Source organism: Oculina patagonica, chromosome 8, assembly GCF_052425735.1.
Source record: "Oculina patagonica isolate OP01 chromosome 8, crgOcupat, whole genome shotgun sequence".
In the NCBI taxonomy this organism is placed as follows: domain Eukaryota; kingdom Metazoa; phylum Cnidaria; class Anthozoa; order Scleractinia; family Oculinidae; genus Oculina; species Oculina patagonica.
In genome coordinates, this window is record NC_135765.1 from 2,159,206 (window position 1) to 2,171,946 (window position 12,741).

Here is a 12,741-nt window from a genome sequence, read left to right on the forward strand (position 1 = left end):
ATATTGGTTCGTCTGATTCTTTGCAGCCATGCTTTCCGGCGCTGAATATCCTGCGGGATCTTATGGTACAGTCTCTTGCCCAGTTTCCGGCCACTTTAGTTTGTAATCGCTATAACTTCTCATTTATGCACGGAAAGTTACTCATTTTTTGTTCAAAGACAGTTCATTTACTTACCTTAAAAATGTACAAAAATTGGCTGTGCACGACAAGTATTAAAGAAATTATGCCATTTTTTGCAGAACTAGTAAGTTGCCCAGTTTCCGGCCAGGTGGTCCAGTTTCCGGCCGTCGAACTAAAACACATTTTTCCCTACAACCGCTCGACTTAAACCGACTTGTAAGTCCCTTGGTAAACGAAAAGTAAGTTTCCATATCAGTTTATTCGAATTTGCTTTCTCGCCTGCCGTTTTATGGAATATTTCCTCGTCAATGACCCGTTACCTTTTCTTTCGCTTATTGGGATGCATTGGCAGTGTATACATATAAATGTTGTAGTTTATCACGCTATGCTTGCTTTAACCGCTTTTGTACTCTTTGCTAGATTTTCATTTCATAAATTTCTCGAGCAGGAGATACTAAAATTCAGTTATTTCACTTAATAAAAATGCTTTTGAACAATGTGCTACTTGGTGGCCGGAAACTGGCACAGCGAGTCCAAATCTTTGTTAAAACTCTGACTGCTGAAATTCAGAAACAGCTAAATTCTGGCTTGTAATGACAGAACCCCTAATCACTTTCATCTTTAATCTAAATTCTGTCAAAAAATTACGAAGCTTCTTGAAAAGTTTCCTACGAAAGAAGCTCTTTGTTTATGTACGGTAGCTTTGATGTGCAGTGAAAAGCGCAAAAATTAGTCGCCTAACGTTTACTCGCGTAAACAAAGCTCGACCTTGCTCGTCCGTTTCTTGACCAAAAAAGCCTGCCAGAACCATCAATTTGTAGCAGAAATGTTCCTTTTTCTGTAGGAAAGCTTAGGTAGACGAAAATAAAAGATAACTACGAAAATAACCGACGAATGTATTTTTTGGCCGGAAACTGGTACCGGCCGGAAACTGGGCAACAGACTGTAACTGATGCCATTGCCTTTGGCTGAATAATTCACACACCCAGGAACACAACAGTTTACCATATTAACCTACAATAATTAGACTAAGACCTCTACCTTTTCGGAAATAAAAGTTACAAACGAGCACAAGAAAATATACAAAAATGTAGCGCCAAAGCGAAGTTGTATACAAAACTCCCGCTAAAAGTTTGACGATTTGACGTCACAGGCAACTGCTGGCCGATATAACGCGGCTCAAAAAACTTCCAAAATGGCGGAATTCAAATCGCAAATTCAAGCTTCGTTTAGGGCGAATATCTTCAGGGCAAAAGTTCGCTGAACAAAACGGGTACCTAAAAATGAACTTTGAGTGGTAGCTCATTTATCTCAAATAAGTCGATTTTTATACCGGAGTTCCCCTTTAACGTTTGTTTCCTTGTTCCAAGGCTTGGTTGCAAATAGGGAGAAAATGACGTCAAAGACTCCAAATACCTCACGGGTTGAAATTATAATAACAATCAGCATAGAACATTGCACGAAAAATAAGCCCAAAGTTTTTGTTGCTTTTCATGTGATTTTCACTACATATTGTTATTATAATTTCAACCTGTGAGGTATTTGGAGCCTTTGACGTCATTTTCTCCCTATTCGCAACCAAGCCTTGGAACAAGGTTGATTAATGGCGGCCGTAAATATTCGGAAATAAAAGTTAAAATAAAACAACTTCTGATGTTCGTAATGGATTGAAAATTGGCAAGGTGAGTAAGCAAGTCTAATTCTACACGAAAATGTAAAAAAAATTGAAATCGAAAATTTGATCATAGTGGCACTTTAAGTACTCCTAGGAACATATATTAACATCCCTGACTAGTCTAAAATGGAATGACTTGTCTGTTAAGGAAAAGAGCAAAAGATGTTACTCTGAAAACGATCAGAGTTCCACAAAGGTCACAGAGATTGTCACTTTCTTGAAACAACACGAAGAAGTATTTCTGAGCAACTCAAAAGTTCCTTGACTTTTACGTCAGGGGGGATCTTCGTGTCTGGACCAACTTCCAAGCGATACTTCTTAAAGATTCGGGCCAATACGAGCTTCATTTCCATCTGAGCAAACCGCAGACCAAGGCAGCTATGTGGACCGTGACCAAACGGCAAGTAAGTGTAAGGATTGCGTGACTGCTTGGCTGCAGGTGAAAAGCGCTCGGGGTCAAACTTCTCTGGGTCAGGATAGAAGGAGGGATCTCTATGAATACTGTAAATAGGAACAAGGATTGGCGAATCTTTGGGTATCTTGATGCCATTGATCTCACAAGCTTTGGTACAGCTGCGTTGTGTCATGTAGGCTGAAAAAAAGGTGCAATTTCTTACTTCAAAAATTGTTAGCTATGTTGTTTCTACAGTCGAACCCCTATTAGCGGCCACCCATAAGCGGCCACCCCCTATTAACCGGCCAGTTACTAAAGTCCCGAAAATTGTCAGTAAAATACTTAATATAACCCCTTTTAAGCGGCCACCCCATAGCGCCACGGCCACCTCTCCGCCCAATGAGCGTTCCATTGTTTTTACCTCATTAGCGCCAATAAGAATGTATTACATATTTAAATTAATTTCCAACAAGGCGACGGATGGCCGAGAAATCATTCAAACACAGGTTTATTGTCGCTTCCTGTGATTCCTATCCTCGCCTATTGTAGAAATAATGTACCAAAAGACATAATGCTATTTCAACAAACCCCTATTAAGCCCCCCGGGCCAGTTGCCATCCCGGGGGGCCTAATAGGGGTTCAACTGTATCTTAGTAAATTTAGTCTTTTTAGAAGACGAAGAGCCACCCTGTGGAAGCTCTTCCAATAAAGCCATTATTGTTATTATTATTATTATTATTATTATTATTATTATTATTATTATTATTATTATTATCCTGTGATCAGGTGTCTTTTTTTGCAGCGGTCTTATGTGAACAATTATTAGCCAAAAACACACAGGGTGGTCTGCCTGTGGTTTTTTAACAACTCAAAAGACTAGAACATAGTAGCAGTTTTACTTATTTTAGGGCTCCCTTATGCCTCAGAGATTTCTATGGCAACTATAAATCCCAATCTCGCGAAGCATTCTCTAACAATATCGAAAATAGAAAACAAGCCCTATAATAGGGGCATATATTTAGTCATAAAAGTTATATCTTTCTTTTCTTTCGAGACCTGGCTGGGGCACTGCATTACTGTTCTTAGGCAAGGCACTTTACTCTCATAGTGCCTCTCTCCACCCAGGTGTATAAATGGGTACTGACGAATACGCTGCTGGGGGGTGACCCTGCGATGGACTAGCATCCCATCCAGGGGGGAGTACAAATACTTCTAGCAGCTAAATGCTACAGAAATCGCGATAAGCTCTGGACTGATCAGCCACTTGGTGCTATGCGCTATGTAGGATTGTGGGCTTATGATACAAGATAATGTAATAACCTTGCATTATAGGCAGGCAATGCATGCAGACATGCAAAGGGTTACATCAGCTAAGAACACTTGGCCCTGTAGTATTGCCTGGCTCTAATACAAGGTAATTTTTCTCTCAGTGATGCCTTACCAAGTAATAAGTAAAAAAGGGAAAGGGGGAGCCACGAGCCAAGTGGCCCACACTGCCGGAGCTTATCCCGGTTTCCGTAGCATTAGGCGGCTAGGAATATTTCTACTCCCCCCTGAATGGGATGCTAGTCCATTGCAGGGTCCCTCCCCCCCAGCATTATGTCGCCGGCACCCATTTATACACTTGGGTGGAGAGAGGCACTATGAGAGTAAAGTGTCTTGCCCAAGAACTCAACACAAGTGACGCCGGCCGGGGCTCAAACTCGGACCGCTTGATCCAGAGTCCAGGGCTCTAACCATTAGGCCACCGCGCCTCCGATCAAGTAATAAGTAAGGATGGAATAATTACCTGGTGGATAGAGCCGGAGTGTCTCAGATATAACCATGTCAAGGTATGGCAGCTCATTCACTGTTTCATAAGTCGGCACTTGTTCCTCATCAGTCCAGACGCTGTCAATTTCCTGCTGCAGTTTGTCTTGGACGTCTGGGTGTGTGGCTACGTGGTGGCATGTCAGACCTAAGGTGTTACTGCTTGTATCATATCCAGCAATAAGGAATAAAAAACTCTGGGCAATAACTTCCATATCAGTCAGCTTCTTAGACTCTGGGACAGATGGGTCATCTGAGGCAGCCAGCATTAAATCCAACATGTCCTTAAAAAAATTGTTTAAGTAGTAGATAAAATATGAGCGGGAGATCTATTTTATTCTACTTGTGAAATGAAAAAAATAAATTGAATGCAAATTTTTTTTTTGGGAAATGTAAAAAGATCTATATAAAAATTAAATAAATATTATTTAAGGGAGGGTTTTTATATAAATTTTTTTTTTTTTTTTTTTTTTTTTTGGGGTTATATTTTAAATTATATAAATATGTAGGGGGGGTGGGGGCCCCCACCAAAATATTTTAAAAAATATAAAGGAATATGAAGTTTAACCTTTAAATCACTTTGTCAACATTTGTGTCAGTAACATAGGTTCATTTTTTTTTCTGGGGTTAAAAAAAGGCATAGCTTGCAATTATTTCCATACATATGACAGTATCATTTTTTGTGATTGGTAAATTTAAATATACCGTAATGCTAAACTTATAAAAAAAGTGGAACCCCAATAAAGCGGTCCTCGATATAACGATATTCCCGATATAACAATGAGTGTAACTTACTTATTGTTACTAATTTTTGCAGGACTTAATTTTCGCTTTTTTTTTCAAAATTCACAAAATTAAAGACCCGCAAAAATTTATTTTTTAAATTTTTTATTTTTTTTTTTTATATTTTTTTTGGCCATATTGCGAAAATTAAGTCCCGCGAAATATGCCGGTTCCTTTTTCGCAAAATAGGTAACAGTAATGTGGTACTGGTAGTTAAATACTTTCACAACTAATTTCCTTAACTGCAACGATTCAACTTAACATCTTTGTTCCATTTACAAGGGCCATAAAAAACTCCAGTTGTGCCTCTATTCCAATAAGCACCCCTACTCTTTAATAAACACCTTTTTCAACAAGTTTAAGATAACTTAAGTTTATGATAAATCAAAATGTCTTCCACAAGGATGCAAAATTTAAATACCTTTCTAGACAAATCTGTTTTTCCTGCTCTCTTTGCGGCAACTATTTCCTTTGCAATCTCTAAAAGTTCTTCACTATTAGACCACAGAATACTGGGGAACATTGACATAATTTTAGTTCCATACGGCAGCATAGAAAGGCCAAACAGCATAAGGTTCTGAAAGGTGCTTCGATTCATAGCCTTATGAGCCGCACCGACAACTGGGTCATCAGAATTGTCTTGAGGGTTTGCGTTGATGCCGAATGCTGCTGAAATAATTACATCCATTGTAAGACCTTGCAGAAACCTGCAAAAATAAACAGAGAAATAAGAGAAATAAATAAACAGGAATTAATTTACAACACATCCAGTCATCCACAGTGTGGTTCTTCATCCACTTTTTCCAGATTGAGTTTAGTACAACAGAACCCTGGTAACTCGAACTCGGATAACTCGAACAACCCCGCTAACTCAAACGAACTTCCATTTCCCTTGGATTTGACCCCCACTTTTCAGTCAGTTTTACTCGGTTAACTCGAACTCGGATAACTCGAAAACGCCGCTAACTCAAACTAAATTTTGTTTCCCTTGAACAAAATTTGGGTCAAATTTACCCCGATAACTGGAATTCTGGTTCTGCAACTTGGAACGGTTGCCCACTGATTTGAGCAACGAACAGATCACTTATTTGACAGCCATTTTCCACTCTTATCATAAGAATGTAATACATGGTCTTGTTAGAGTTTCTGACAAGATAAGTTTATAATTTGCACTGTACCATATACTGAAGTGCTGAAAAATCGGTTAACTATCAATTATTAACTTGGCAAATTAAATATGCAATATTATCGACCCCGATAACTCGAAACCCCATTAACTCGAACTGTTTTTCGTTTCCCTTCAGAGTTCGAGTTAACGGGGTTCTACTGTACTGCTATTATTGTATCTAAGTAATAAATAATTCAGTAAGAACTGAGCTGTTAAAGGGCACATTTTTTTAAAGGATTCCTAATTTGAGAAGTTAAGGCCGTGTTCTTGCAGTTTTTTCAAACGTCTCGAGAGATGAGAGACTAATTCACGTCTCCCTTGATAACTGAAACCTATTTCAATTCCCCTTGAAGGTTCAAGTTATCATGAGAAACCCGAAACCCATATAAGGGTTGAAACCTGTAACACGCACGCACAGCGTTTGAATATTTATTTTGCTTAGTATCATATTTGGACACACAAAGAATTTGTATGCGAATGCTTTATATACGCAATGACACACACAACATAATTTTTGGTTTTGCGGTAAGTTGCTTGAATTTCAACCTAAACAGTGTAAATTTCTTACAGAAACTAAAGAAATAGGAGAATTACGGGTAGGAGAATTTAACCAATTTTGACTTTATTCAACAAAGCTTGTTCAAATAGAAGATTACATGTACGCCATCGAGCGCAAGCTAGTGCGCTGTGTATTTAATCCAAATATAGTCATTTTGATTGGTTTTATTAATGTTTCTCGTGATTTTCCAAATATGGTACTTAGTGTAAAGGAATGTGCAAACACTTTGTACAATGCGAATCATAGGGAGTTACACGTTTCAACCCTTATAATTATATGGGTTTCTGGAGAAACTGATATTAATGATTTATTGAAAAATTGATTTTTTATATAAAACGGGGGGGGGAAAAAAGGGAAAAAAAAAAGGGAAAGGGGGGGAAGAAAGAAACTGCATATTAATGATTTATTGTAAACATTGATTTTTTACATACTTGAATACGTCAACACTTTGATCCTTGTCAGCAACATTACTAAGTTTCCTCAGCAAAGTGTCACAGCAGGAATTCATCAAAGGAACCATCTGTTTCATCTTTAGAGCACTGAATGCTGGAGTCAGTGTGTTTCGTATGCGCTTCCATTTCTCTCTCTCTGCGCTTACCAACATACTGGCAAAGGGCTCAGGCAGTTCTAAACCAAAGGACTAAAATATAAACATAGAAGTACATCGTGATCAGAGCACAATTAACACTATTATTATACATTGTAGTAACTCACTGTCTTCTCATTGGCTAAGAGCATACAGCTAATTCTGGGAATCCGTGCAACCTACAGATTAGTGAATAATCTGCTTGCAGATTATTCACTAATCTGTAGGTTGTGCGCGCAATGCATGATTTCCAAGAGCAATGTGTCAGGCACTGGCGGCAAGGGAAAACTAAGTTCGTCGATTCGCTTTATTAACCGAGAAATAATTTGATCTAAGTTTAAAAATTGCTGGACAATAAAGTCTCAGAAAACACAAAAAGACTAACAAAAATTGGGAAGGAACTATTCCACGAAATACTTTGAGGAAAAAGCATTCAGCCGGAATTAGTACATATTTTGAAACAGCGAGAAATCGTTTTTCATTATTTTCTTTGTCAGAAAAACAATGTATGATAAAACAAATATTAGATTCGGCTTTTGTGATATCCGGAATAATCAAGGTCTCGGTAGATGTTATCAGCCTCAGCCTTCGGCTGATAACACTTACCTTTACCTTGATTATTCCAGATATCACAAAAGCCGAATCTAACAATTGTTTATAATTCATCAATTATCATCTTTGAACATCTAAAGGAAGATATAGCATAATTTCAAAATAGAAATCAAACTGTGGCTATAAATATTGGATTTTTTGGAGACACATGGAAATACCGGTAACTTGAAAAGGTTAGCCTTTTACCTTTTTCAACAATCCATTTCCATCCGAGCCACCCACGGCCAAAGATGTTTATTAACAGTTTCAGTGCTCTAATATAGCAATTTTTAATAAAAATGGAATATTATATTTTAGGTTTTCATTTTGGCTGTTCAAAAACCTGGTAAAATCTTTGACATAGTCCCTTTAAGATCTTACCAATGCAAAGTGATCCCAACAAGTTCCTTACACTGAGTTAACAGCAATGCAACCTGAACACAGGCAGACAATCCTCTGTGTTTGAGGCCACGTGATGCAATCAGTTGAATCAAGCCGAGGTCAGTCATTACAAATTATAGGGGCTATGTCGCGCAATTTTAAGTACCGTAATTCTATTTATTTTCGTTAATTAAGAGCTCTAAACTTCAAATTAACAGAGCACAAGTCTTTTATTGGCAAAATCTTGGCCACATAACAAACAATGATAATTTTCAAGCATTGTAAATGACACTTTCATACAAATTGAGATAAACTTGAAAAATGTCAGCCCAACGTTTTTCAAGTTTACCTGAACTCAATCCGTTTTAGGGCCTGTTTACAAGTAGGCAGGGTTACCCTAGCAAGAGGGTTAGAAGATAGCCCAGGTTACAAGCAAAAATTTGTAGGTAGGGTAACCCTACTACCCGGGTCAACTTACACTAGTTATGCTTCAGTTAACCTTGTAAATATAGCATGTAACGGGTAATAATCCTAGCGCCAAAACCGATTTTCGTTTTCTAAAGCTATGCAGTATATCAGTTCCAGTAAAATTATATTTCAATTTCCAAGCTTATTAATGTCCCAAGCACAATTGTTTTTATAGTTGGAACGCGTTTGACGGAGAAACTATGAAATACTTATGTTATGGAATGACCTCACATATGCAGCGCCAAACATTTTACCACAAACTTTGTCGTAAGAAGCTGTTATTTGAAAATAATTCCGTTCCAGTGGAAAAATATGACAAATTGTGAATGAACATGTTTCTTGGTCACAATTCGCTGTTTTTGTCGGCATTTTTAAACATATTTAGCATCTTGGAGCCAGAATAAAGTTGTCCCGGGTAGGCGAGTTATCCCTAGCAGAGCGTTTACAAGGCACTAGGGTTACCCCAGCTGCCTTGTAAACACGTCGATGAAAAAAAGAAGAAATGTGGGAGCGCTAGGGTAACCCTCCTGCTAGGGTAACCCTAGCACTAGGGTTACCCTTCCTGCTTGTAAACAGGTCCTTAATCTTCTCGAATTCAAGGCTGTGCTCTAAGAAAAATTACAAGGAGCCCAAAGGTTCCAATCCAAAACTATGAGATCCAGGGTACCCAGCATAAACAGGGACGGCGGAGCGGGGGGCGGGGGGGCATTACCCCCCCCACTTTTACCGAAAAAATAAAGAATTAATAAGAGAAGAGTCTCTATTAAAGCCTCCCCACTTCAAGTCACAGCAGCCCCCCAGATGGAAAAATGTTCCTCCGTCCATGATAAAGCTTATATGAAAGAAATACACAGCCCTGGAATTTTGCCCATCCATGCCCCTTTTTGGCCTTTCTCTGTTTCTTTTGAGTTCTTCTACAGTTTTAAACGACCAGTTGGTGCGTGACATAGCCCCTTCAATGTGAAAGTATTGCGTTTCAAATAGCGTTTCGTGACGCTTACGACACGCGGCCTCAAACACAGAGGATTATCTGCCTGTGCCTATTAGTTTGATAGAATTGCAATGAAATTTCAATGTTAAACTTACAGGGAGATCACTGAAACAGTCGAATTCCTTCACAAATATATCCTTCAGCATTTCTGGATCTGCAACCGACAAACATGGAGTCTTGCCAAATACAGCCGCAGCAAAAACTTTGCCGAATTTTTGGTAGTATTCGTCCATCTGCAGATTTATTTGTCCCTTGTGCCTTATCAAATCCAGCATGTTTCCGAAAATCGGCTATGGAGTTGGACCAGGAACATTTCCGTAGCGAGTTTTCAACGTGCGTTTAAAAGAAAAGAAGCTAAAGACGGTCACGACCACAAGCAAGATGGCCGAAGCAATCAAAATTGTCTGCCACTGGGCAAATGCTTGCAGAACTTCTGTAACCGCCATGTTATGTAGAAGTGTTGGAAATGTTAAACCAAGCTAAACTTTTTTAAGGCTGTATGACCTGTATGACCATGCAGTTATTTCAGGGAATTATAGCATCAACATCTTGTCTTCCCAGGCCGTCGCTGCCCAGCGGGTTATAAATGCACGCGCTGCCCATATATTATGGCCAAAATGTTAACGCTATCTGTCATCTGTACAAAAGTCAAGTACAAAACAGATATCCTGCCCATTTATGGTCAAAATGTAATTGATATCTGTTACGGTACGTAGGTTGCTATAAAGATTCGTCTGAAGTCAGCATAATTACAGTCTTTCTATCTGCAAAATTTGTTTCGTTGACAATTTGTTGAATAATCCTGCTCAATTTTGCGGAATTATATCGTCTGGTCGGGAATCTGGTTTTAGCCAACTTAACCTGAAATCATACCCTCCCTCCCTATTTTGGGGGGGGGGGGGGGGCGTTCTTTTCTCTCTCTTTTTAAAAAAAAAAAATGATAGGCCTATACGGCCTCGTCGGCTAAGTATCAGGCGATATTCTGCACAATTGCAAAGACTTTTTTGCTCAATTAGGAGGCAATATTTAGAGAGCTGTTTGGAACTGGCCTGGTAAGACTCTTTCCCCAGGGGCACCTTTCAATCGCTCCAACTTTTCTATGCCGGATTTTTTTCCCTCACCTGCACTAACCAACAGGGACCGCGCAGAGGGAGGGGCTAGGGGGGCTTTAGCCCCCCCCCCCTACTTTTTTTACAGTTACATAAAACAATTATATTTAATTAAGAAACAAGCGAAAAAATACTGAAAACATGTCATTTTTGTACGCCATGTTATTGATTTAGTTTGTAAAGGATGAAAGTAACGGCAGTTACTATTACCAAAGTAGAGTCGCCTTCAACTTTAATAGGCCATCCCAATAAAATGTTTCGTTTCCCATCGCCCGACCGACCCATTTTTTTGAAAAGTTAAAAAAAAAAAAAAATTCCAGATTAACTAGTCAAAGAAGCAAGTACTTCGATTTACAAGCACACGATCTTGTTTTATAAACAACAATTGGTATGATGTGATGTCTTTGTCTTTAATACACATCGATACTACGTTATTTAAAGGAATAACAAACGAAAAGACCACGTTTTCGAGTTGACTTTGAAATCAGGCTTTCTTACTGAGCAGCCCGGCCTTTTCTGGAACCCGGCCAGAACCCTTAAGTGTTTTTTCTTTTTTCTTTTTTTTTTTTTTGCCCGACCGACCGACCCACCATGGCCATCACAAGAGACGGGGCGATGGGAAACGAAACATTTTATTGGGATGGCCTTAGATACATAAAGAACAAGTAAATGCGGACAACTGTTTTAAAATATTTTAGTTATAATCGAATAATGTTAGGCTACTCAGTACAGGATCATACCCTTAGTACTTAAAACTGGTCTTTTAACCTTTAATGAAAAAGGCATGTTTCATTATTAGTCAGTTCAGTTTCGATCCGAACAAATGTGTTTGCTTATAAGACGATATTTTTTTTAGTTCAGTTGCTAAAGGTAATATATTTTGTAAGAATGAAAGAAACAACTCAGTTATCAGTACTTCAACATGGCGAGAAAAGTTCGCCGTGTCTAAATATAAGGTTTAAAAGGTCAGTGAGTAGTTTTATCGAACGTTGTGATGAGCAACGTTGCTTTATTGCAATACTTTTACAACAAAATTTTAAGCGCTAAACTATTATTTTTTTTAATTTCAAATGCGTTTTCCGGTTTCTAAGAGAAATTAAAATCCAAATTTTCCCGGGGGAGCATGCCCCAGACCCCCCTAGTTGGCTCGCGCATAAGCGTTCGCACTTTAGCCCCCCCACCCCCAACTCAAATTCTTGCTGTGCGGTCCCTGACCAACTGCCCCTAAAAATATAAAAATATAAAAAATATTCACAAAAATAATTTCAGCCTTAAATCAGCAAAAAAAGCAAAAAATATTCAACCTGGGCCGGAAGAAAAGAGTGTAATTGAAATAGTTGGTGAGAGCATCTGCATCTGCTACCAGGATTATGTAAAACCTGGAAGAATTTTAATTCTGATGTAGTCAAAGGAGAACTAGCTGAAAAATATAGAACTGATAGAAACAACAGAAAAACAAACAAACAATAAGTATAGGAAATTTCAGGCTAGATGGCAATTGTAGCTTATTGACATAACAAATAACAGCTAGATCATAAGTTTACGTGTTGGATAATTATTGCGGGCCGAAGAGAGGCCCGCAACCCTAATCTTGACAGTGACCAGCGGATTGCGTATTACGCGTGCGCGCCACGTTTATAAAGGCTTTCTGCAAACCGAAAGTTGAAAATTTTGTTCTTCCACTAAGAACGATCGGAATGCAAAAAATATGTCAATCACGACAGTATGTCGTAACACCGGAAGAGAAAAATCTTGTCTCCAAGAGCGATAAGAATGCGAAAAATCAACAGTTTGTCACATTAGATCGAGGCTTCTGTAGGAAGATTGCAGACATTACGTTTTGCAGACGTTGTTTTTTTTATAGGTGTTGCTTTTGAGAAGATCTGCTGTGATTGTATCACAGATAAACTACGGCAAAGCGAATGATTCCAACAACGGTTATTCTCGAGAAATTCCTTATAACACTGACAACAAAGCGAGTTTGCCGACGGAGGAAAATCACATCTCAATTGACACCGCGTGTTCGACTACACTTCACAAAACTGTCAATCAAAAAAACAACTCTGATTGGTTCGCGGCAATAGGAAACGATAAAAAACATTCGGG

General features: G+C 38.7%; 1 protein-coding gene across 1 annotated transcript; it reads right to left on the minus strand.

The window, feature by feature from the left end:
• Positions 1–1,464: 1,464 nt before the first annotated feature.
• Positions 1,465–10,086, minus strand: LOC144662033 (cytochrome P450 3A11-like). The gene is made up of 5 exons (XM_078522767.1): positions 9,622–10,086; positions 6,941–7,149; positions 5,204–5,489; positions 3,980–4,283; positions 1,465–2,388 (listed from the first exon to the last, which is right to left on the minus strand). Exons 1-5 carry the CDS (start codon positions 9,799–9,801, stop codon positions 2,006–2,008), a joined length of 1,362 nt encoding a protein of 453 aa, XP_078378893.1. The 5' UTR covers positions 9,802–10,086; the 3' UTR covers positions 1,465–2,005.
• Between the last annotated feature and the right edge of the window lie 2,655 nt (positions 10,087–12,741).

Excerpts from the sequence above, each read along its gene's own strand:
- LOC144662033 (XM_078522767.1), bottom strand. The coding sequence starts at position 9,801 with ATGCTGGATTTGATAAGGCACAAGGGACAAATAAATCTGCAGATGGAC. Across the intron at positions 7,150-9,621 it reads ACTGTTTCAGTGATCTCCCT|TCCTTTGGTTTAGAACTGCC; the intron begins GTAAGTTTAACA and ends TTTATATTTTAG. Across the intron at positions 5,490-6,940 it reads CAAAGTGTTGACGTATTCAA|GTTTCTGCAAGGTCTTACAA; the intron begins GTATGTAAAAAA and ends TTATTTTTGCAG.